General features: G+C 36.2%; 1 protein-coding gene across 1 annotated transcript in view; it reads right to left on the bottom strand.

Annotated features, from left to right (window-relative positions):
* Nucleotides 1-4,127: 4,127 nt before the first annotated feature.
* The window catches only part of UBE2W (ubiquitin conjugating enzyme E2 W), a 74,342-nt gene continuing 50,882 nt past the window's right edge, over nucleotides 4,128-27,587 (bottom strand). Inside the window, 3 exon segments of the mRNA XM_079902203.1 lie at nucleotides 4,128-7,718; nucleotides 16,708-16,783; nucleotides 19,997-20,152. Coding sequence (XP_079758329.1) covers nucleotides 7,705-7,718; nucleotides 16,708-16,783; nucleotides 19,997-20,152 — 246 coding nt within the window. The 3' untranslated portion in view covers nucleotides 4,128-7,704.

Raw genomic sequence — 27,587 nt, 5'->3', positions numbered from 1 at the left:
GCCAAGAAGCACATGAAAAGATGCTCAACATCACTAATTATCAGAGAAAGGCAGATCAGAACTACAACGAGGTATCACCTCACACCAGTCAGAATGGCCATCATCAAAAAATCTATAAATAATAAACGCTGGAGAGGGTGTGGAGAAAAGGGAACCCTCTTGCACTGTTGGTGGGAATGTAAATTGATACAGCCACTATGGAGAACAGTATGGAGGTTCCTTAAAAATCTAAAAACTGAACTACCATATAACCCAGCAATCCCACTACTGGGCATATACCCTGAGAAAACCATAATTCAGAAAGATACATGCACCCCAATGTTCACTGCAGCACTATTTACAATAGCCAGGTCATGGAAGCAACCCAAATGTCCATCAACAGAGGAATGGATAAAGAAGATGTGGCATACACACACACACACACACACACACACACACACACATACATACATACATACACACAATGGAATATTACTCAGCCATAAAAGGGAACGAAATTGGGTCATTTGTACAGACGTGGATGGACCTAGAGACTGTCATACAGAGTGAAGTAAGCCAGAAAGAGAAAAACAAATATCGTACATTAACGCATATATGTGGAATCTAGAAAAATGGTACGGATAAACCTATTTGCAAAGCAGAAATAGACATAGATGTAGAGAACAAACGTGTGGACACCAGCGGGGGAAGAGGGGGTGGGATGAATTGCGAGATTGGGATTGACATATATGCGGCGCTGGGTATGAAACATAACTAGTGGACCTGCTGTAATGGCATGGGGAACTCTACTCGGTGCTCTGTGGTGACCTGGGTGGGACGGGATATGTGTATGCATATGGCTGGTTTACTTCGCTGTACAGCAGGAGCTAGCACAACACTGTAAAGCAACTATACCCCAATAAAAAAAAGTTAAAAAAAACCCACCATATGAAAGATAAAAGAGGGCTTCCCTGGTGGCGCAGTGGTTGAGAGTCTGCCTGCCGATGCAGGGGACACGGGTTTGTGCCCCGGTCCGGGAAGATCCCACATGCCGCGGAGCGGCTGGGCCCGTGAGCCATGGCCGCTGAACCTGTGCGTCTGGAGCCTGTGCTCCGCATCGGGAGAGGCCACAACAGTGAGAGGCCCGCGTACCGCAAAAAAAAAAAAAAAAAAAAAAAAAAAAAAAGATAAAAGAAAGAGGCATTTGGGGGGCTGAGAGTGGAGATAAGAAATTTTTCACGTTAAGTTGCCTTTTCTGCAGGATATAGCCAACCACATTAGGGTCTTGCCTGATGATATATATCTACCCACATTAGGTCCTTGATCAACTACACGTATGAGAAGATATTCTCCACCTTACTTCCTTATTTCAGCTTTCCTTATTTGACCCTTTTATTCAGTTCATGTTTAATTTTGCCATGTGTTACGTTAGTATGTAAAGTACTGTGGAATATAGGGAGGGTTTCAACAAAACCACTTACCCACAGTAGCTTAAACCAGTGAAGAAAAGTTATACCTTCTGTCGGAGGTAGAAATTATTTTAAGGATTATAATGAAAGGAGAGAGTGCCATCAAAGTACAAAGAAAGATGAACCCCGCATCTATCTAACCAGCTACTAATCTAGTTGTTTAGGGCTTGCAGAAACAGCTTGTTGGGCTAAGAGAGCTTTACGGTAGTACAGCTGCCCCAGTGAGGAGTACAGCGCTCCTGGGTAAGTAGATCCCCTGTGAAAAGAAAACTTAAAAATAGCAGCAGGACATACTGAATCTCTTCCTGCCAGGAATAACTGAGATGTGGAGATATGCCCTTCTGCTTACCTCCTTCTCTCTTCTCATAGCTTCAGGAGTCAGTCATTTATGTAAGCTAGTTGATCTGTTTGTATACTTGGGAAAAGCATGTCCTCATGAATCGTACAACTTGAAGCTCAGGAGCATCAGAGTCATGGTAACTCTGAGCAAGTGCTCCAGTCTCAATTCCATCTTTTCTGAAAATGCCCAGTCTTTTATCAGGACTCAGTTAAAGCATGAAGAACCACTAAAATACACTAGGTTACACTACTAAGCTAAGATCATCTTTAAATAAAAAACCAAGTGGCTTCAGTGACTATCTTCATTCTGTTGTATTCATTTTGGAAATGAACATGTTACTATTTCCATAATCCTTTCAAGATCACAGTCTTTTATAAAGAGGAACTATTATATAAATTTTCACATTATCATAAACTACAAAAAGGTTTAATATCTATCCAATTTAGCATTGAAGTCTACAGAAAAAGAAATCAATGACAACTGCTTTATTATTAAAAGTTACTGAATTCCATAAAGCACACAATGTAGTTTGTATTCAACTAACAAAAGTTCGATACATGTATTTAAAAATATATAATATATTTATCTGTCAACATTTATATTCTATTTAAAAAGCAGTAGCTTTACATATTGTACAACTTGATTTTATAAAATACATACATCCGCCCTATGCAAATCTTCAAGCATGAGCTTCCATTCCTATTAATAAAATGCACAATCTATATTTCTGAATATTCAGAGAAAAATGGTACCAACTAAAAATAACATATCCATTATGACTTGAACATGCACCTAATTCTTGGCTACTAGATAACTGACCTAATAATCTATTCAAATAACTATGTTCCTGGAGCCTGACAATCAGTTTGCATTATGTAAACAATCTGTGATTAACTATGAAGAGACCTGCATTTCCAGGGTTATCTGACACAATCTACCAAGTTCTTTATTCCTCCTGTTTCAGGTTTTTAATTAGAGAGGCAAGATTATTCAGTAATTTGATGCGTCAGGAAATCTGACAAGTGAAGTCACATCTAACAAGCCACAGCCCAGTGAGTTTTGAAACCGTGCTTTTGCCTTTAAGAAAACAGCTGAGAATTACTGTGGGAGCAAACTTTTCTCAAAACCCTGATGGTGTACGTGCCAAGAAATAGAACAAGAACTATTTCTCCTTTCCCAATCAACTGCGCTCAACTTGCAAAACTCAAGTTCTTTAGGTTTGTGAAGACGTACTGTACTGGCTTCTATTCAGACATTCCTTCCACATATTCAAAATGGCTTCAGATATCACAGTTTTATTAACAACAAACTTTTCATAAGAAAGATATTCATGTAATAATTTTGGAGATTCATCCCCAACCATAGGTCCCAATGCTAACATTTGAGAATTAAAGTCACAATAAACACCTCAATTATCAGGACCATAGTCAGAACCAGAATTTCAACTTGAAGGACAGAGATCTGAGTTTGAAGTACATGTTTAGATTCCACGGGCCTCTAATGATAATGATGTATATAAATCTGTCTTTAATTTATGCTGAGAAAGTAAAAGTCTCCCACAAATTATTATTTTTAAAACATAGCTCCAAGTCTCAAAATGGTTTAGAAACTTAAATGGAAAAACACTTTCACCAAAATAAGTAATTGAATTCATTTGGGCAATAATTAGGCTTTGAGAGAGTCACATCCAAAAAGTAAATGAAATTCCCTCAATATCACTATTTAAGAACTAAGTTACAGCTAACAACAGCTTATTTATCAAGTAGTCAATTATTCAACAAATTTAGCCATCTACTGATGGACTAAGATTAGGTATCAGAAATTATTTTATTTGTAGGATAGAATCTTTTTATTAAAATTTTTTTCTGATATAATTTTAATAATCCTCCTTCTCTAGATTTCCTAACCTCAAGAAAGGGAAAGGGAGAGGAAAGGGAAGGAAGGAAAGAAGGGAGGGAAGAGGGGAGAAAATCTGAGAGGTCAGAGGGACACTGAAGACTGATCACTGGTATCTGTGAGGAGGCAGGAAGGAAGAAGAATAAAGGCGGAATAAAAATAAAGACTGTAAAGAGGATTAGGGCCAGGAGGTGCAGATGAAAAGATACCTTGTTCACAGATCTGAATCATGCAAAGGCATTAGCATAACAGAATAGTGCAGTAGCTGATTTTGATAACAATGAATCCTCAGAAAAGACTCATATGGTCAAGCCTCAGCTCTTTTTGAAAATAAACTTATGTACACAATCACAAATCTTAAGCATTCAGCTAAAATATGTACAAAAAACGAAATAAAAGTGAGATTGAGAAATGTAGGCAGCAGTAACCATAAAGGCTTAGAACTAGTGACACTGAATTCTTTATTTAAAAAAAATTTTTCTTAAACACACAGTACCTGCTCTTCTCTTCTATTTTTAGGAAGAAGCTTTAACAAGTTTTTAAATACCTCAATTCTCAAAAACAATATAGGCTTTTTAAAAAATAAGAGTTGATTACCAGAAACAAGTAATATGTGGTTACATACCATTTTCATATCATTACTCATTTCAATTCATCTTTGATGCAATCTGGGAACAATTAAGCAGTCGCTAGATACCTGTTTTAGAATCTGAAGAAATGATTATCCACCACAGGAATCTAATGATATATATTTTTGCATATAGTTAAAATTTCTGAAGGGAAAAAGTAGTAAACTATTCTAGTTACTTTATACGAAATATTTATATACCTAGTCAAAACAATAAGTATTAAGATCTTTCTCCAGATGAACTCTATATAAAAGCTATTTTTAGCATTTTCTTCTGGGTTTTTAAAAAAAGCCTTATTTCCCTGCTAGCTAAAAAGGAGGAATTTGTACATTACAAGTAAGTCCTTTAGAGATGAATATTAAATTCCTTAAGAGAACAGCCATAAAATTTATTTTTAAAAATTTATCTTAAAAAACTGAAAACCGTTTCTCTCTTTAAAATCTATGGCATTAATTACCTACTTGACATAATTTTTTTCTTTTTCTTTTTTTTTTTTTTTTGGAAAGGGCACCAAGTTCATGATCTAAACATGCAAAATAAGGAACTGAATGTACTACTGCCGTAACAGAATTTGGCAAACCAGAATGGCCTTAAAATAAATAAATAAATAAATAAAAAAGAAGAGAGTACGTATTGTCCTAAATCTGAAGGTATAATTCTGTAGACCTATGCAGCAGATAGTGCCTCATAGAGGGAATGCAGGGAAGAGGGAAGTACCATGTTCCTATGTACATTTTCTTAGTTATTCTGGCTGACATTCAACAACGCAATACAGAGAAATATTCTTTTTATTATTACAAAGCCGTTAATTGCCCTCTCTTGAGCAATGACTCAGGTAAACATCTTATGCTTTTAATAATGTAACTTATATTTAAAATTAACTTAATTAAATCTAAGTGCACAGGAGTTTTCAATGATTCCTAAATTCAAGGAAGTAACGCATAAGGTGTTACCAGATTGCAAATTTTGAATGGTCTATATTTCAGGATATTTTATCCTATCTTCTTCTCCTTAAACCATAAAATGTACCAAAATTATTTGGTTTTCCTTTGCTTTCCTCTGTGTCATTTTAATTTATTGTACGGTATCTCTATGTAGAGAGAGAGGTATGTTAAAATACTATTATTTGTATTAAAAAAACTCAATTGAGGCTATATATGACCTATTTATCTATACGATAGCATTGTTAACCTTTGACCTGGTATATTAATTCCTTTGGTGAATAAATGTCACAGGTCATTTCTTTATAAAAGGATTTTAGTAAGAGGACCAGCAGTATGGAGAGAGACCCTCACCCCACCCCAGAGAATGATCAAGTGAATCAGTAGTTTAGAGCAGTTACGTAAAATATGAAAAATACATAATTTACAGCTGCAATTTTCATATTAAAAAGCAGTTAAAAACTAAGAGTAGTTCAAAGCATTCCAAAAAACATTTTTTTGTCTTGGTTAAATCGGCCAACTAATAAGACTGATAGAGACTACTGTGAGAATTTGTGTACATCTCTAGTCAAGAACAAAAATGCTTTTTAAGTTTAAACACTGGTAGTTGCTAACCAGCAGTATAAACGGTGTCCACAATTTGGTGGCTGGCCATAGTTTAAACTTTTTTTTCAAGTTATTTCTACAGCAGACATATTTTAGAAGTCTACCCACCCCTGAGTTCAACAATTATACTTTTAGAGTGTAAAATTATATGCCCTTAATTAACAACATGTACAAAGCTACAAAATGTCATCTATACAGAGATTAAAAACAATTTTTAAAATATTCTTTGCCAATTATTGATTGGATGGTTTTGCTGGGGTACATATTTCAAACCTTTTAGCCAACTGGCTTTCACTTTTAAGCCCAAATTGATCCATTATATTCACTGCAGGATATGTCAAAAAGAGTGCAACAATAGGCATTAGTAAAAATAACATTGTAGTAGAAACAGATTTTGCATATGTGAAAAGGTAATTTATAAAATACATTAATTGCTTTTTAAAAAGAGAACCTAGTTGCAGTATCTTTAACTTACATGGTACTGAGAGTTGGACCTTTCAAACAATTTTTTTTTTCTATAGAAAAATGTTATCTAGCTGTAAGCAGTCTTAAATAACAACAAAACAAAGCAAAACAAAACAAATCCCTCCAGAACAAAACTGTATGGTTGTGTGAAACAAATAAGCAAACATACCATTCTATAGTGTACTTCTGCCTAAATTTTAAAATAAAAATGTCCACACTCTTTTGTTAAAACATTAAGCCTCTGTCAAAAATGTATTTCTTATTTTAGGGTACAGGATTGAAGGACAAGATGATACTTACAAGTAAAGAAAATTTACAAGAAAAAACTTGACAAAAGTTTTTCAATTAAAGTACTGTAACATTCAAACTTGACTTAACATAACAAAAGAAACAAAACTGCAAACAAAAATGTTTATGGATTTTCCAAACACAAATAAATGAAATAGTGTCGAGGCAGCAGGGCTCATGCTGACGGCTAGCGGGAAGTAGCAGAGTGTCATCTGCTGGGGAAAACTGTTAACGTACAAACGACAAGCCCAACTCATGGACTGCAGCAGTTTACTCGTCACTGCCATTTTTCTTACTTCCAAAATAAAGCCCTGATTAAACCATTCATACCCTATATTACTCACACCTTTACTTCAGAGACTGAGGAACTATATACAACAAATGAATTCATTTTCACCATAGGGATAACATATTGTACCTCTCTGCCAATGTCACTTGAAAACTATCCATGTCAAAACAATTTGACAGCAGATATAAACAATTCAATAAATACGCAATGATCTTTCATTACAGTCCTTTAAAGACGCATGTTAATTCATGCTGTTAACCTTAGGTTCACAGTGCATAGAATCCAAATATAAGCAGTTGGGGTGACTTTCAAAGTAATGTTGGATCCCTCACTTTATTTATAATCCCACTCTAACTGATAATGATAAGTTCATTTCATAGGCCCTATCATGCATTAATCATTGGGTGGCAGGAGTTAATGAAAATTTTTCCTGTTACAACGTCCATTGCCGGCAATGAACGTCCCAAAACCGCCAAGGAAGTCATTGTTATTGCACAATACATGAGGACCTGGAACTTTTCCAAAAGCTTAAAAAAATAAAAATAAAAAATGGAATTATATTTGACATTTCCTGACACCTGCATTAATACTGTATGACTAATAAAAGCATGTCAGTTGCCTGGACTGAACCAGCGATCAACATGCGCCCAGAATGCACACGAGTAAAAATGCAGTAAAAGGAAGTAGTCTTCATTGCCTATAGGTCACTTCCAGTCAAAGGTTAAAGTTCAAAGACTGAATGATCAAAGTGCTCATTTTCTCAGTAGGACTATCTTCTGCTAGGAGGATGATAACAGTGGCATCAACAAGTATCATCTTTAAGAAAAGGAGAAAAAAGATAATTAAAATAGTCAAGCATGCATAAGTAAAATCTGCAAGTTAGTCTAATACAGAAATAATTTCAAGTAGCAAGAAGAACATGGTTTACATTTCTGACTTGTCTCCCCCAATCCCTGCAAATAAAAAAGTCCATTTTGTGTTCGAGTATAGAGTATATAGTGACAAGCAAATCAAGCTGTATTCTTTCAGGGAAATGGTAGTTTACACAAATCTTAAATGATATTATCATCAGTATGTTAGTTCTATCTCAAATAATAAACTGATATATGTTAGCACATATTCATGATTTACCAATCATAAGAGAATTCTTTTACGGGCAACAATTTAAAACTGTAATGAGACAGGAAGTAAACTCCTGACCAACACTGTTATGCTACTTAACACAGAATAATACAAGTTACGTCACTGAAAGAAGGAACTTCACATATGAGCTACAATCTCTAAATCAATCAGTCGTAAATGTTATTAATTTCTCTTCAGAAAATAAATTTTTCAGCAAGTATACATACACACGCAAAGGAGGTCATTTAAAAAAAAACAATCCCACAGGTACAGTAACACCTTCTGATAGCCTCAACACATTTATGTAACACATATAAATTCTGGGGAGTTGATGACTTATTTTACAAAATTTACTTCACAAAACCTATTTGAAGGATTTTGAGGACTGGTTATTCTTCAGAAAGAATCTCTAGAAAGAAGTAAGACTAGTGGCAACTACCCAAAAGTTGAGAAAACTCTCAAGGAGAAAATTCTAAACAACTGGCCAAAATATTTTACACAAACCATCCCATGTTAGGATTGATATATTGCTAATAAAATTCTCATTCATAAAGACTCAATGAGAGCTAAAAAGCAGTAAATCTGATTTCTATGCTGGGCAAATTAGTGAAACATTCTATGATTCTATACGTTAAGGGTAATCTAAAGGGTGAAACAGACTAAACTGTATCTAAATCATTAGAATCCTTTAAATAAATAAATAAATAAGAACATCTTTAAGAAGAGAACAAGTAGATAGTTTACAGCCTCTAACTGTCACATTAAAGTATCTCTTTCTTAAATGACTGTGGATCTTGGAATAAAGAGGATATATTTGTCATGGATCAGAATAAGCTTAAGAGTATGAGGAGGTTCCTTAAAACATCACTTCTCCAATCGAGTATTTTGTAACACTAGGGTCTCTTGAAATTAATACTAAAACATTTAAATCTCTAAGCTAAAAGATGGCACTAAACTCTACCTAGTATAGTATGTCAAACTACTGGGGATGAAGTTTAGTAACGTACCACATAACAATGTTTACAATAAGAAAAGTGACAGATAAAATCCAACTTAAACATAAAGTTATCTAGCTAACTAGATAGCTTTTATCTCCAAAGACATATCGTCTATGATAGGTGGAACCATAAATGTATCTTTATCAGATTGTTAACTCTGAAAGTTTTTCAGTATAGTAGGCTGTTGTATGAATGTGCTACCAGACACCAAAATGATTAGGAGATCTATGAGAAGCCATTCTCCCAATCCCAACCCCCATCCCCATCTTGGGTCAGATGTTAAAAGAAGTTTAGAACTAACACGATACTACTTGCTTTGCTCTATCTTTGGAGAAATAAGCTTATTAAATAAGTTCTGAAGATGGATTTCAATTATTTCTGACAGCTGGACCCAAAGGGACTACAACATTACATATCCATGATGCCTATATGTAATAAGGAATCTATGAGTAAAAGTTCAGTATGAAGACAGGTTATGAGCCAAACCCATGTCTACCTTTTCCCTAAATAAGATGGGAATCACTAAGAAGCAAAACACTCGTTTGTTAACAGGAGGAACATAGTTTCCCAGCAATATGAAAAGGATTATTGGATACTAGGACTGGCTTCCAAAAAAAAAAGTTGGTAGAGTAAATCTATCTTGGATCAAGACAAATACAGGTCTATAAAAGGTGGTGAAAGAACACAATATGTTTAACCTCTTGGCTAAAGTATTTGTGGCAAAATTATGGCCTGAAAAAAAAAATCTCATAATAAACCACTTAAATTTTTTCTGGAACTACAGAAGAACCTACTAAAATTATACCCTCAAATATAATACATAAAATACCAGTTCCAAAGAGGTGACACCTACCATGGCTAACTTCACTGGGCTTCTGGGAAATGTGAATGAGAGAACTATATTAGAAGGTGGTCGTTCAATTTTCCCCAAAGTATAAAAACCATCACATTCTATTGGAAACCATCTCCCTGGATATTCCCAGGGAAAGAAGACTAGAAGAAACGGAACATAGTAAGAGGTCAGTAGATAGGGATGCTACCTCCAAGAAACACAAAAATAAATCTTTACAGTTAAGTTTGTGTCTCAACAGTTTGGGAATTAGAAGTTTTCTTTCGATAAACTGATTCAAGAAAGATTACACAGTAGACAATAGAGTTGTTATCCCGCAGGAAACAAAGGGCAAAGACTTAGACTAGAGTGAAAGTCTGGACTCAGGAATTTAGAAAGTGGTTTTGTAACCCTAAAAGGTAGTACAAATAAAAAGGTTCAAAACTAACATAGGTAAACCTATGGACAGTTATTAGGCAGGGAGAAAAGGAGTTGGTTAATACTAGTCTGAGACAATTTTGGGTTCCTATCTCCTCATTTTCCTACAAGGAAATGTTCCAGCTGAATGGAACCAGAATGCAGTGTATAGTTTTATAAAAAATATTGCTCTACTCCTCCCCAAATTACCATCTCATCAGTCTACTGGACATAGTATTGAAACATTATGCCAATTTAGTTCTTATAAGCCTAGTTTTTCTGCAGCCCATACTCAGCAGCCGTCTTAAACTATATTGTTCAATTATCTATCACCTTAAGGAAACTGCTTCAGGAACCACAGATCTGTACTCCCAACTGTGAAAAGCAACCATTTATGAAACTAAGTCATATACGTTTAATATTGATCCCAGGAAACTGATGGGTATCATGAATGGACTCTAGCTGGCTATCTCACTGAAGTATTCTTGTGATCTCATAAAAAGATACTTTTCACCTTTTTAAAGAACAATTACGTGTTTTACGATACAGAACTCTGAAGTTCAAGCATTAATTTGTGCACTGAACTGGGTACAGATCTGTTTTCTAAGGAAGATTCTATACCTGGATCATTGGTGAATTCTTCAGCCTTTTGTATGCTGAGATGAGCTGTCTTATTCAAATACCTATTTTGGTTAGGCCTCTTGACTTTAACCCTATTCTCAGCTCAACTGATTTTCAAAGCATAGGGACCCCCACCTTAATCAGCAACACAGAATATCTGCATTCCAGTGCAGGAATGACCTTAATTCCTTAGTGAACAGAAACTATAAGAGAGCTCTGGACAACAGGTTGATAGTCAACTTCAAGTAATTAACAACAAGGACTATGTATTCACATGCCAATGACTTTTTACACTTTAACAAGTTATTGCGTTCTAGAGAAGAATCTCAAAAGAAATGCAATATACGGTGTGATGTGTACAAAGACAGTAACAGTGGGGTAGCATGGCTGGCCTAATTTTCAAGGTATACTAATAATGTGGAAGATCACAAATTTATGCTCAGAGAGGCTTTCTTTCAAGAATCCAGCAGTGGTATCTGGCAGCTCAATTTTGGTGTGTCAGCTGAGTCCTTCTCTTCTAAAACCAGATCAACTCAATTTCAGATTTGTTGTTCTTCATTAATAATGCCTCCATCCTACATCCTGGAAGCCCCCTCTGAGGTACACAGATGTCACTCACTATCTGAACCAAAACCTCTCTTGCCTCTTTGATTACACCTGACAAACACTCTGACCCATGCTGACCCAAGTATGTCCGTCAGCACCACACAGAGGGGCTGTGGAGCTTGACATGAGGCCTACAATTCCGCTTGGTTTCTAGAAACTGAAATGTTAAGTGTTTCAGTGAGTTCTTCCAACTCCAAGCAAGTCTTTGTTCAGTCTCTGATCTTTTTGTTTAGCATTGCAGGTCACATCAGGATGCTACTCTGATCTTGTAATCCTTTCAGAATTAGATGATGGTAAGAAAATAACCAGAGTCTGTATTTCTTGGTAACTGGCATTAGTTATAAGGAGAACATAATCAATGAAGATCTTCTGGAACTAAAGGAGCTAAGCAGAAAAACATAAGCTGAAACTTCAAAAGTTCCAAAACAAAGCTAATGTGCTTCTGCTTAAATGAGTATGATTACCTTTTTTGGTAAGATTTTCCAAATTCAACTATAACACCAAGGTGGGCTATTTTTGATATTGTTTATAACTGTTATTGTGAAATGTATAAAGGAGAAGACAATATACACTACACAGCTGCAATGCTTTAGCTTTGTAAAGGTAAAGGAAGAGTCCCAGTACCCAGCCATCTGTATGACAGAGCGGGTGCTCCATCATCTCAAAGTATAACGAACACTAACTACCCTTCTTTGATTTCGTATGACACTCACTCATGGAGCAAAACCTTCCATTTAAGGGAGAATGCAGGAGAGGAATGATTCGGGCATATAGGATTCAACCAGGAGCCAAAAACACAGTGAGATAAGAACGGTCACTGTAAGGCAATGAACTGAGGAGGTTTTAAACAGGATTATCTGTAAACAAAAAAAATTTATCTGTACCTGGGACAGGAAACTAGAAAAGGATAGTCATGATTCAGTTGAATTACAATCAGGTGCCTTTTTAAAACGGCTAATTTGTATTGAGGGGCATACTTTTAATCTGTTTACTGGGAAAATGAATTCCTATACAAACCCTGTACTATTTTACATTATGTAAGAGGTTAATTTAGTTTGAAAAGCCTCTTTTCTTAGTACTTCTTGGCTAACTTGGGAGATGATCCACCTTTAAACTGTTAAAAGACTTCTACTTTAGTTATAAAAGTATGGCTTTCACAAGCAATAGATAAAAGCCATTAACTATGAAAAATAACTTCTACTATGAAGTATATTTTATTTTAAAGAATTTTTATATTTCCAGTTTTACTATGCAAGTTTTCTTATTCAAAAGCAGGCAATAAGGGACTTCCCTGGTGGTCCAGTGGTTAAAAATCCACCTTCCAATGCAGGGGACGCAGGTTTGATCTCTGGTTGGGGAACTAAGATCCCACATGCCGTGGGGCAACTAAGCCCACACACCACAAATGGAGAGAAGCCCACGTGATGCAATGAAGATCCCGCGCGCCGAAACTAAGACCCGACATAGCCAAAAATAAAAATAAATAAGTAAATAAATATTTTTTAAAAAAAGCAAGCAGTAAGAAATTCTGGAAGTATTCTTAAGTAAAGGCCTTCTGATAAGTCTTTTTGACTACACAAGGCAGCATTAGAGGGCTTAAGAGATGATTATCTTTTCGAAATTTCCCTACGGAAATTTCCCTAAGGAAGGGAAAAATGGGAATATACTAACAATGGGGTGGGATAGAGTGGCAAAGAGAACTGTACTTTCAAAATATACATATTTTAGGGGCTTCCCTGGTGGCGCAGTGGTTGAGGGTCTGCCTGCCAATGCAGGGGACGTGGGTTCGAGCCCTGGTCTGGGAGGATCCCACATGCCGCAGAGCAACTAGGCCCGTGAGCCACAACTACTGAGCCTGTGCGTCTGGAGCCTGTGCTCCACAACAAGAGAGGCTGCGATAGTGAGAGGCCCGCGCACCATGACGAAGGGTGGCCCCCGCTTGCCACAACTAGAGAAAGCCCTCGCACAGAAACGAAGACCCAACACAGCCATAAATAAATAAATTTAAAAAGAATAACAAGCCAAGCCAAGCTGTAGGATGTTATTAAAAAAAAAATACATATTTAAAAAATTCCATCACTCTAAGACAATTTCTTCTCAAGTTTAACAAAAAGACTTAAAAGTGGTTTAAAAACACTGTGGAAAAGACAATTGGGGAATTTTTCTATTATTAGTGAGGTTGGGTCTGAAATAGAATGACTACTATCTTGGCAACTTTGACATTTTAAAAAATGTTTGATTTAGTTGTATCTGTCAACATTCTTGCTTGACTAATCTTAATTTTTGATGAATTTAAGAACTTATTATGCAAAGGTAAAGGGGACTGTGACACTCAAGGAATGTTTTTTCTTTTTGAAAAGGTTCTTTGTAAAGGCACAGAGCGAAGAGACAGCTTAGTATTTAGTCCTAAAAGGCAAGACGATGTGCAAGAATGAGAAGCCAGAAATGTAAACTGAAGGAAATGGCCAATTAATTCAAGTAGGATCTTGTTTAGTTTTAGTGGACCTTCAGTATTCAGAAAGAATTCCCATGGGAAACCTGTCCTTTTATATTTAAGAATCCCTGAAACAGTAGTTATCAAGTGACCAGCTATATCAGAATTATTGGGGATATCTTAAAAAGTGAAACAAAACCAGCATTCTGGTACAGTAATAAAGTTGATCAGATTCCTTAAAGGAGGGAGTAATCAACAAGGCTTTGGTGAAAGAGTTCCCAAGAAGAGTGGAAGGAGTCCTTCCAGGCAAATAGCACACATGGAAACAACAGAGGATAAGGAATAGAGTGCCTATCATAAATAACGCTCCGTGGAACATTTCATGCATCAAACAATTTTGTATTAAAGATGATTTTCCAAGGATGGATTCTCAGAAGTTTAGTAACTGAGACAAAAGGTTCAGTCTTGAACTTCAAGCTTGTTAAATATCGCTGAACTGCTAAATACTGCTGAACTGCTGTTTCCTTAAAGGATTACACTAATTTGCTATACCACCAGCAAATATGAAAACAGTTTTTTGTCTTTTGTTTTGTTTTGTTTTTTGCCATGGGGCATGCAGAGATCTTAGTTCCCTGACCAGAGGTCGAACCCGTGTCCCCTGCAGTAGAAGCACGGAACCTTAACCACTGGACCACGGGGGATGTCCCCTGAAAACACTGTTTTAGTCTACCCTTTATTCTCCTCCTCCAACACTGCATTCATTTTATAAAACTCTGCCAATTCAATAAGTTTCAGAATATTAAATCTGTCATTATTTTACTGTGTTGAACTTTTTTGCCCACGTTTGTAATTAATTTATTCTTAAGCAACTATTATAAATGGTCTTTATTTTTAATCAAGCTACGTCTTTCACAATTTTATTTTTTTAACTTTATATCGACTGTGATTTGAGGTTTTTCCGTGCTTTTTTTCTTTTAATTTATTTATTTTATTTATTTAGTTTTGGCTGCGTTGGGTCTTTGTTGCTGCACGCGGGCTTTCTCTAGTTGCAGCGAGCAGGGACTACTCTTCGTTGCGGTGCACGGGCTTCTCACTGTGGTGGCTTCTCTTGTTCCAGAACACGGGGTCTAGCCGTGCGGGCTTCAGTAGTTTTGGCACACAGGCTCTAGAGCACAGGCTCAGTAGTTGTGGTGCACGGGCTTAGCTGCTCCACGGCATGTGGGATCTTCCAGACCAGGGCTTGAACCCATATCCCCTGCAATGGCAGGCGGATTCTTAACCACTGTGCCACCAGGGAAGCCCTCCATGCTTTTATATGAGATTTAAATTTTCATATATCTAAATGTTTAATTTGTGATTCCTTTTAAGTTCAGAAATTCTTTCTTCCTTCCTCCAGAGTTGATACCTAACTTTTTAAAACATACTTTTTCTATTGTTGTATTTTTTAAATGCTTATTAATTCAATCCAAAGAAATATTTTCTATATGAGGTTAAAAGGATTACTTACTACTAAATAATTTTTCCTTCTCATTTATTTGTGACACACTATTTATCACATATTCAAATCTAACATACAGAAAGGCCTAGAAAAGAGTAATTCTAATTAATTAATTTATTCGTTTATTTTTGGCTGCATTGGGTCTTTGTTGCTGCGCATAGGCTTCCTCTACTTGTGGCGAGCAAGGGCTACTCTTTGAGGCGGTGCGCGGGCTTCTCACTGAGGTGGCTTCTCTTGTTGCGGACCATGGGCTCTAGGCACGCTGGCTTCAGTAGTTGTGGCATGTGGGCTCAGTAGTTGTGGCATATGGGCTTCACTGCTCTGCGGCATGTGGGATCTTCCCGGACCAGGGCCTGAACCCATGTCTCCTGCGTTGGCAAGTGGATTCTTAACCACTGCGCCACCAGGGAAGCCCGAAAAGAGTAATTCTATTTCAATGTCTATTCTTGCATTATTATCTTTTGGTGTTTGGTAGACATATCCTCCTTCATTATCCTTTAATTCAAAATTCAAACTGCTCTTCTCATCTTTCTTCCAAACCTTAAAAGCACCCACTCTATCATTCTACTGAATTACATTGAACCAATAATTTGTAAAGAATATACATTTTTATAATACTTCAAAAATAATTTTTATAAATAATTTTATGGTTTCTCATGAATGTAAACCTTCTGTTCCTAATTTCAAATACCTCTTTGAGGAAGCAGTAGTCAGCTTAGAAAAGATGCTAGCAGCCTTCAATTATTAAGCTACCATTACCCAACAGAAACAATAGAAATTAAATTATTAAACATAATGTATTCATAAAGCTACAATCAGTAGAACCTCAAATGTTTTCAGGAATAACTATTAGAATAGGAAGAGCTTTCTTTAAGTTAACGGGCCATCTCTAACAATGTGATCCTCCACCCTAACAACAGTACCATAACTAAATGAGTACACAAGGCGTCATAACTTCTATATCAAGTAACAGGTTTCCCAATAGGCTAGTTCTGATTTGACTTAATATTATTAAGGACTTCTGTTCTGCAATACAATGGTAGAGCAGAATGTTAAAGCGATTTTAGATTTTACTTGTATGATGGCCATGATTTTATGTGCCCCATTAAAAATCTAGTCTAACTTATCCATAAAATATCTTAAACTATTTTAAAGATTCATCTCCATATTACAAAAGTACGACATCAGTTATATAATCTCTCTTTTTCCCAAGCAAGCATATATATAATCTTTCAAATCAAAATACTGAGAAGTTATCATTCTAAAATAAAACTGCTTACCATGATACCACCATTTTGTTTTCTTTGGATTCTTGTTACATGTTCGAACATAAAAAGAATTATCTGGTGGTCGTCTCTGAAACCAAAAAGAATTTAAATAGATAAGAAGTTGTAAAACAGGAAAACATGAGGGGGAGATAGTTTTAATAAAAGCTCTAGCAAAAATATTACAGAATGCATAAGAAACAAAATAAATGCAGATGTCATAACTGAAAAAATAATATATTCCAGGCAATGTAACCTCTTGACACTGAACTTGTTAAAGAAAAAAAAAAAGGTGTGCATATGTGGTTTGGGTTAGGTTCCAATGGGATTACTAGACAATGACTATCAACCTAAAGTGGCAGCATTAGGTTGTAAAGAATTTTGGTTTCATTTATCTTATCTCCCTAGAAATAATTTAATAATTACTTTTGTGAGCTAATCAAAACTCTACCTAACTAGGTTTGTCTGAGAAACCCTAGCAACTTATAATCCTCTACAAGGGATTATTGTTTTCCTGTAAACAAGTATCATCAAGGAGAGACCAAAGGATTCGGTTTCCAAAATGTATGTAAGAGGCAAAGGGGGGAAAAGACACATTAGCATTTCTGCAATACATACGCCCTGACTAGAACAATATTAGAAGCATACGGCAGCTCTGCAAGGAGTTACATCAGAAATAGCTGTAACTACAACTAACAACACTGAAGACAGGTTATGAAAGAATTTTCTTGAAAACTGTTGGATGTTGATCAGACACAAGAAATATGTGCCTCTCTACAAAGATTTGGAAACATGTCAAATTTGTATTAACGTCACTGAGGGCAGGTTAGTAGATAATATGATAGGTCCAACCAAATAGCAATGGTGAACAGGACTACCTAGGTAGCAGGAAGGAAAACTGACAGTCCACTTGGCACTTCCTAAAATTCATGTACATAACTATGATCTAACTCTTACGAGATAATAATAACAGTCATTTAACAGAAAGGAAGAGAAGAACATAAGACACTAAACAACTATACCAAGATTACCCTGTTTATACAGTTAGAGAAAATTCCTGAAAAATTATCATGAAATTATATGTCTACTTTAAAGAATAGATGATCTGCTATTGTTTGTCCTGTAAAGTCATAACCTGTGTTCATGTGGAATAAACTGCTACTACTGTAACAAACAATAAACTCATCTATTTATCAGAACCCAATCTTCAAAAAACAAGTTTCTTTTTGTGAAAAAAGAAACTGGAACGAAAGAGTTATGACTAAAAAATGCCTACAGTTAAATTAAAATTTGTATTCAGGGAGTTGACTACTCTCTGAATACAACGGAAAGTGAAACTCACGGAACCATGTCCACCACAGAATAAAATTCACCTGTTTTAATAGAACAGCTTTCGGCGAATATTTAAAAGACTTTTTAAAGCCTATTTGGTGCTAGATTCCCCTCAGTGCCAAAACACGTTTCCTCTTCTTCTTAGTAATCTAGTACTTAGCACAGTAACAACAGCACATAGCAGGTACTTAATAATGTCTGAATTTTATCATTTTCCACAAAACTAATGCTGCCAGAATTCTGACTTCTAGGTTATCGTTTTGGTTGAATAAATTATAATTACATTTATATTATATAATATAGTTTATCAATAATTTAAATGGAATGATTAGTCTTATACCAACTACGCAAGAAACACTAACAGCGACAACTAGAATGTGAGGGGAAAGATGAGGGTTAGAAAAGGATGAAGGAGTTAGAGAACGTAATAATTTTCTAGCTTTTAACAGGAAATCATTACCTTTAAATGTAAACAAAGCTAGTAATCAAAAGGCACATGTAAGGGCTATGCGCAGACACCACTCGTGTTAATCTTAACTTCTCTTATTAAACCCTAGAGTTACTGCCTCATCTTTCTATAGACATTAAGAGAAGCCCCTTGATTGGAAACTGCTCTGTGCCACACCTGCAGGTTCAGAGCCTGTATGTGCGGTGGAGGTGGAGATAGAGGAGAAAACATGGAAGCAATAAATGAATGAAACTTGTTTCCAAGCCTTTGGGATTAACAAAAGCACAAGTGTGGCCTAAAATGCAGCTCAGAAAAGCTAACAACAGGGAGGAAACTCAAGTTAACAGGTGATACTAACGTTAGATAACATGTACTCTATTTCATCTATTCTAAGATGTACATTTTTTTCTTAATATTCCTAAATGGGGATACATGTCTTTCAACTAATGGTGTATCACAGTTTAACTGCCAGAAGTTTCATTCTTCCTCTTGTACATAACATTGCATATTAAGGGCTCTTATGCTACAGTTAAAAAATACATATACAATTTAACCCATTATTTCCCATTCTTATTTGAACAAAAAAATTTTCTTTTAAACCTAACACCAAGAAACCTCTTATGGAACTAACACTCCAAGAAACTTACTTTGCAAACAAGTGGCTTAGAGTGTTTCAAAATCTAGATAACCTACCATTTAAAAATGAAATACTATCTAAATGTTTTCTAAATATTAATTTAATAAAAATGACAGTTGAATTTGGAGAAGAAAAAAAATCTGCTAAAATAAATGAATAACCCCACAGCTCCCTAATCTCTAAGGTAAATTCGGTTTTTCCTTTAAAGAGAATACAAAAGGAAACCCCCATGGAGAAGAGATGCTTTAAAACCTCTCAAGCAGGAATGACAAGACACTAACCCTCAAGCAGGAATGACAAGAGGGCCAGAAACACAGAGAGGATTTAGATACTTTAAAAGGGTATTCTAAATTTAACTCACATGGTTTTTCTTTCTGGTCTTTTCCTCCCTTTCTCCATCAGACACAGAATCTGTAGATTAGTAAAGGAGAATAAGAGGAAAAGTCCTGAAAATTCTACTGGTAATCTAGTCCTCCTTCAACCTAGGCTTTATGATAGGAGAGCTCTGGTTCCTGGGAAATCCCCTAAAAGAGACTGATAGGGTGGAAGCCAGCAGAGGGGAGAAGGGAGCCATAATGCTTATTCCTGGGTCTTTCCACTGTGAAATCTAGAAACAATAATTTCTTGTACACTTTTGCCCTGTGCATGCTTACAGAAATAAAATTCAGATTATTTAAGAACATCTGCAGAAATTTCCTGTTTAAGAAATATGAAACAATGTCTGACTTCTATTATCAAATTATTTGCCAATCTATTACTAAAACGTTCCCTATAACTTCATAATAGAAAGCATTAAGTCTCTTCTTCAAATAAATTATATATTAAAATAGCTTCTCTACCCAAACTAAAAGAAGAACTATACCTGGAATAATTCTGAAAAGTCCTACCTTTTCTTTGCAGCTGGAAAGCATGCTAATAATGCTAAGACAAACTGATTGGACTGAGAGCGCTGGGGACCAGTCTTCTGTTAGAATGGATAAACAGATATGACCATTGCTATAAACATGAGGATGAACAGGAATATTTTCACCAGTAAACATGACCTAAGAAAGAACAAAATTCCATTAATACTCAAATATTCTATGTTACCGAAAAATAAAATATTCTCCAGGTAAGTTAATATTTTAAAAACCAAATTAAAAACAAATAAAATCAATGCCAGGAACAAGATAAACAACTGCTTTATTCTTATCAATTCAATAAGTACCGGTTTCACTACTATGAATGATCATGTAGTAGGAAAAGAATCCAGATTACCTATTTTATATTTCAGATATTTTTCACAAATTCCTTTTAAAATTTTCTAAATTACCATGTATTTTTAGACTAGTGAAAGACAACTATATTTACAAGAATGGTTTTTCAAACTACTCATTGTTCTCTGCATACACAAATCAAATACACTAAAATTTCAAACGAAAGTATTCAACTTTAGGACAATATGAATTACATGCCATAGGAACACCACTTCCACCTATAACAATGTTATTACCCAAGGTGTTATATGCAAAAGGAAATGACTGCTACATCTTCCACCTCCTCTAAATTCACACTTGCATTATGATGGGCACAAACTGCCACTTACTAATCAGCAAATATCTATGTGCTTATAGATGAAAAAACAAAGCTTGAATGAATCTCCCAATTACTTGCTGTTTTGTCTCTGCCTTTTCTTTTACTCAGTTCTTCTACGTTTTCCCCTTTCTCCACGTTGCCTCAGCACTGATTTGAAAGGTAGTATTTCCTTCCTTTGCCCTAATAATTCAATGTCTTAATAATACTGTTTCTTAAACATATCTACCTAAGCATCTGAATAGGCAGGAGAGTAAATTCATACATCCTGAGGAATCTGTACGCATAGCCCATAATAGGTCAAAGTAAAAGTCTCATATTTAAGAATGCTTAGATATATGTTAGTTCATAATAAATTATTTATTTTGATATAAAAATTAATCTGTCAATCTTTTAAGTGAATTTTATACTGCAGTATAATATATAATTTTTATTGTTGCTTAGGAGTAATTCCTATTTCCTGATCTGGCCCTTAAAAAAAAAGAAAATCACCTGGAGAGCTGGTTAAAAATACAAATTCAAGAGCCCCACTTTCCCAGATTCTGATTCACTAGGTATGATGGCATTTTTATAAAACTCATCAAATATAAACCAATAGTTCCCAAACTAGGCTTACAGTAAGTATATCTCAGCCCTGCAAATTACCTCATACTCAGATATAGCGGAATCTTAGTAAGGAGAAACCCTACCTTAAGTGATGACAAACTGATGAAATATATTGCTCTAGGACTAAGCCCTCTTTTTTCCTTTATAGAGCAGAAGACAGCCAGTGAAATAAGGGTGGCCAGAATAAGGTATGCCATATTTTAATATGTGATATGCTATGGGAAATTACCATAAGCTAGGTTTTGCTTTTATTTTTAAATTTCTACCTACATATCTGGTTTTATTACAATTTTACAAATATTTACATTAACAAAGCACTCTTTCATAGAAGTAGGAGTTCTCAAATATACTGCTAACATATGGGCCTCATTTCCTTGGCTGAAGCTAATATAAGACAGGAAGAGCAATTTTTTCTCAAAGGAATGACTTCATATACTTGTGTTTCTTTCTTTCTTTTTTTTTTTCTTTAAATTTTGGTGATCCACCCTCCATTCCCATGAAAAGAGAGCTAAAGTAAAGTTGAAAATTAAAAGTAAAGTCTTAAAACAAGAGATATCAAGTGATTTGTCCTGCCCAATTGTAGAAGACTCCCTGAAAGACTTGGGCACAGCTCTGTTTGAAGTACCATTTATCTCAATTATATCTATCAGAATTAGTGCCTTTTTCAAAAAGTGCTGCTCTGCAAAGGGAAATGACTGCTTAAAGCTCTTGCAGCTCCATGAGTCCATCCACAATTATTTTAAAATTAATTTTTTAATAAATGTGAACTACAGTTTATTATATTATATGCATTTGATATTCCCACAATGTGTTGTGGATGTCTAGAGTGGGAGTTTACAAATCTCACAGGATATGCATCTGCTTTGGGGTGTTCTTTTTTTTTTTTTTTTTTTGTGGTACGCGGGCCTCTCACTGTTGTGGCCTCTCCCGTTGCGGAGCACAGGCTCCAGAAGCGCAGGCTCAGCGGCCATGGCTGCCGCTCCACGGCACGTGGGATCCTCCCGGACCGGGGCACGAACCCGTATCCCCTGCATTGGCAGGCGGACTCTCAACCACTGCGCCACCAGGGAAGCCCTGGGGTGTTCATTCTGCCACAAAATGCCATTTGACTAATAGGATATTTTCATGAAGAACACAGCAGTGCCCATTACTCCCTGGCCACAATTATTTTTAAAGGCTATTTCTTTTCCAGTAAGGTCTTTTTGAAAACAAGTCATGTAGAACAGTGCTCTGGTACCAAAAAAGTAAGAACTGCCAAGTTATTTCCTTTGGCACAAATGAAGCAATGTATCAACAACCATCAAGGAAAATACACAGACAGCCAACCAAAAGGTTATCACGAGATGCTTTGACTAGCCAATTCACAAAGCAGAAGGAAAGCAGTATTCTTTTTGGAGAGAAATGATTATAAACTAAATCACTCGGTCTGAGAGCCAAGAAGTATGCATGAATCAAAAGTAAAGGAGGAGAGAAGAGAAAGAAAGGGGATGGGGAGCAGTGGAAGACACCTACGGCACAAGCAGCAGACATTCTATAAGCAGAGAAGAGAGCCAGAAATCAAGGAGAAAGAAACAGTTTTGAAGTTTGAGGGGACTGAAATAAAAATAAATTAGACCTTACTAATACTTAAAATAAATTAGATCTTAATAATGTTTAAAAAAAAAAAAAAAAGCAGGGGCTTTTAAACCTGCTGCATTCAGGGCAAATTCAACAAGCCTAAAACTTCTAGCAACCAAAAACAGGGGAACTAACTTGTTGTACATGGTACAGGTAACCCCTAGAACCCAACCTGGCAGATAGAGAATTTTAGAAGTTTGTCTAAACATGGACAGGCTCCATCCAGGATTTCCTGAATTCCATTCAGGAATTCAGATAAATTCCTGAAATATAAGAAAAAACTTTTTTCAACAGTTTATTCACGTAAAAGACTGGTAAGTAGTCTGCACAGACAGTTTTGATGCAAACTTTGCTATTCTGGTTCTCTGCATGTGACAGAAGAGTAACCAACGCTGAATTTCTTCAAGACTACACTCTTTTTAAAAAAATAATAAATTTATTTATTTCTTTTTGGCTGTGTTGGGTCTTTGTTGCCGCACGCAGGCTTTCTCTAGTTGCAGCAAGCCAGGGCTATTCTTTGTTGTGGTGTGTGGGCTTCTCATTGAGGTGGCTTCTCTTGTTGCGGAGCACGGGGCTTCAGTAGTTGTGGCACGCGGGCTCAGTAGCTGTGTCTCGTGGGTTCTAGAATGCAGGCTCAGTAGTTGTGGCGCACGGGCTTAGTTGCTCCACGGCATGTGGGGTCTTCCTAGACCAGGGCTCGAACCCGTGTCCCCTGCATCGGCAGGCAGATTCTTAACCACTGCGCCACCAGGGGAGTCCCAAGACCACACTCTTAACTATCGTTGTTTATTTAATATGCAGTACAAGCCAGAGGAGGGAATGCACATTTCACGTTTTTTAATACAGCCAAGTAGGCTCTGAAAACTTAAAAGACTTTAAGCTGTTTCCAGAGTTCAAAAACCTTTCTGGGGGGGAATCGCAAATAGCTGATAAACTATCTAAAACAGATATGACAATATAACTGAGTACGATGAATTTGAAACCAAAGGGAATAATTTTGCTAATTAATTTTTTAAACAATTTATTCAGATTCAAAGTAGTCACATAGATTGAACAGCGACCGGAGACTGCACACATTCCCCACTGCATAAACCATACTGAGTAAAATGGAATTACAGGTTTTTAATAACAAGCTATTAAATGGAAAAAAAGTCACAATTTTAGAAAGGATGTTAAATCTAATGCATGTGAACCACATCTGAAGTTCTGAGTCTGCATTAGAAGAAGTCCTCATGTGTCTGTGAATTTCCAAATATCCCCCACCAGTGTGGCTCAAATTCAGGAGCAGGTGAGATGGGAGAAAGAACTCTGCTCAGGATCCCTATGATTTTGGAGGTAAGTTCGCACATCCCACATCCAACCTAAAATTTTAAGCAAGCCAACCTCTGGGCAACCTTTGGGTACTAAAAAATCTAAACTGAAAGCCACCAACAGTAACAATATAAAGGATGGATATTAGCTAACTGTTTCTAACGTGAAATTCATGGTAATCATACCTGAGGGCTTCCAAAGCCTTCAGGCTCAATACTGTATGACCTCACAGTATTGAGATCTTACCACAATGAAGGCATACTAATGTGTTCAGACTAGTGCTCTGGAAGTGATGAGAAAGTCAGACACCTAACATGGTGTATCAAGCTAGGTGAAAATACAATATACACAGAATGAGCAATACAAAACAGGCTATAATTATAAAGCCAATCTACAATATAGATACCAAGGTTTCTACAGGGACAATATGAGGGGATGTTTTCTCTGATTAAAATTGTCAGTAGATGACAATATTTAAAGGGCAACTATAAAAACTGAACATACAAGCAGAGAGTTTAATAAACTAAATCAAATATCTAATTATGAATAATATATATGACATAGGTAGTCTAGCATAAATGAATGATAAATATTTGACAAAAGTGACTGGGGATAAGAATTTTAGCACAGTTTTCAATTCAGTTCTCCCCTTTTAGTCATCTAATATGTATCAGCAGCATGAATATTGATAGCTTTCCCAAATCAGGGAGAATCAGACCACGAGCAAAAGGATGAGGACACTATGAATATAAGTTCTGGATCTCTGCAACGAGGGAATTTGAAGCAACACAACAAAAGGGTGCGTGTTAAAGGGGCATGAATAGGAGGGGGAATAGGAGTGAGGGGAAAGTGATTACTCTTTTGCCCCAGTGTTTCTAAAGCTTTATGATCAAGGCAAGTATATTTTTAGCATCTTTAAAGTAAGTCCAACATATTGCCACCTTCCACAACCTCCACTGCTACCCTTCTGGTACAAATCACCATCACCCCTCACCCGGATCACTGCAATAGGGGTACCCTTGTGCCTCCAGAAGTCAATGTGCCACATAACAGCCAAGTTTCTCCTTTTAACTTTAAGCAGGAGCCTGTCGTTCCTCTGCTCAGCATCTTCAAGGGCTTCCTACCTCATTGAGAGTAAAAGTCAAAATTCTTACGATGGGCTCTAAATGTCCTATCCAATTTCTGATGGACCTTCCAGCCCCAATTCTCTCTCTGACCTAGGCCCTACTCTCCTCTTCTTGATTATACAACACTCCAGGGACCCACCTGGCATGCTCCAGATTCAGGACCATTGCATTTTGTCTTCACCTGCCCTTTCTCTCACCCCTTTGATGTGGCTTATGCACTCACCTCTTTCAGATCTCTGCCCCAATGTCACCTTCTCATGAAATCTTTCCTGATCACTCTACCCAATGCTGCAACACCCTGACTCCTCTTTTCTACGTTTTTTCACCATCTTCCATACTTTATATATTTTGCTTTTTGTTTACTGTCCTTCTCTTTCTACAAGAATGCAAACTCCACATAAGGAGGGTTTTTGGAGGGCCACTTTGTTCACCACAGAATTGCCAGCACCTAGGAAAGTGTTTGTCTTATGATACATGCTCAGTAAATACTTACAGAATGAATGAATAAATGTCTATCTCTCCAAATACTAAACAGATTATCGGCTTTTTGAAGTCAGGCCCAATTCCTTTTTAATTTCTGTGCTCTCTGCCATCTCTAAAGTACACAGTTCATGCTCAATACATGTTAAATTAACCAACCATTTACCTGTATCCTAGCATAAGGAAACAGAATACACTATATAGAAAGAATTTTATTTTCTGTATGGCTGTTGGTAAGTGCACATTACTAGAAAACAGTGATGAAAAGGTACTTCATCTCTGCTCCCATTTTAACTGAGAAAGTTTTTTGTTCCTGTTATTGTTTCTTTTAAAGCAAATGATTGGGCCAAACACCGTGTTTTACATAGGTAGCCTTTTCACTGTAAAGTGAGATACATGTGAAATTAATTATAACTAGTAGAAGAAAATAACACAGCCTATAAATTTTATGTATAGTCTTACAGATCTCATTTACAGGCAAAGATCTCACTGACACAAAAGTAATAATTTCACAATGAGATGTTTATTCTACGGATATGTCCTCAAATTCTACTCTTGTAAGTAGTGGTAAATTTAGTACTGCTTATTGCATAGGAAAATGAAAGACTAATTACCTAACAAGAGCCAATGCTTCCACATCTGAACAAATAAAATCTTTGGGGAATGGGGAATTTTACTGCCCTTATCCAGAGCAATGCAATGGACCTTTGGAAAGTGTCAGTTATCAGAAAAATCTTGAAATCTATATGTACATCAAGCTTTGATTACTGGACATGTTATAATTATTTTATAATCATACAGATGATGTGATTAATAGAATTTTAAAATAATTTAAAAGTATTACTGGACTCAGAGTGGTCTGTTATTTTCTCAATCATGGATATTAGAATATTTTATATATATATAAATATAAATATAAATTAACTGATGTTAAAAGGGAATCCTCATATTCCAAAAGATTGGGAACAACCGCCCTAGGGTTTCCACATCATTCTACGTGTAATCTTTCACTTTCAGAGATAACATTACTTAATGGTTACATTAACAAAGTATGACGCAAGTATTACTACACAGTAGAAGGCATGGAGGTAATGTGTGGCTAAAATGCTTCAGGTCAGACTCAACCATAAACGGACTGGACTGCTAAGCTTGATTTGACTCCACAGGAAATAAGAACCATCACAGGATTTACCAAGAAGGGTGGGGATGGTGGTGATGGATGTATGTGTGAAAACCAATGAGGTAACTGCACCTTCAAATAAACCTAACAGCACTGTGAAAGGACGGCTAGGAGTGGAAACAACTAGAGGCTATTTTGTAATAGTCCAGATAAAAGCTGAACACTTGGACCACACAGCGCTGACGATAAGGTAAGAAAAATGGTGGACTGCCTTAAGTCTGTGAAAGGATCTGAAAAACTGCATTTAAGAGTGAGGGAAAGGAAATAAATTTAACATGAGAAGATAGGTGGACAGAAACCCAAGAAAAAATTCTTTTTTTATTTTATTTTGTTATTAGAAAAAACTGAGTTTAGCTGTGTTAAATTTGGACATCTGGAGGTGTTCAAGTAGAGATATCCAACAAGGGTGTGAAATTAAACCTCAGAAAGAGATTGTACACAGAGTTGGAGATCTGGGAGTCAGTGGCTTAAGATGGTTAAAGACTTTAAAAAGTGAGAAGAAAAAGGGAGCGCTGAATAAAGAACCTGGAGGACGGGACTTCCCTGGTGGTCCGGTGGTTAAGAATCCGCCTTCCAACGCAGGGG

Source organism: Stenella coeruleoalba (assembly GCF_951394435.1).
Source record: "Stenella coeruleoalba genome assembly, chromosome: 17".
NCBI classification, from domain to species: Eukaryota; Metazoa; Chordata; class Mammalia; order Artiodactyla; family Delphinidae; genus Stenella; species Stenella coeruleoalba.
Note: the sequence above shows the minus strand (reverse complement) of the source record. Positions and strands in the feature narration are given on the sequence as shown.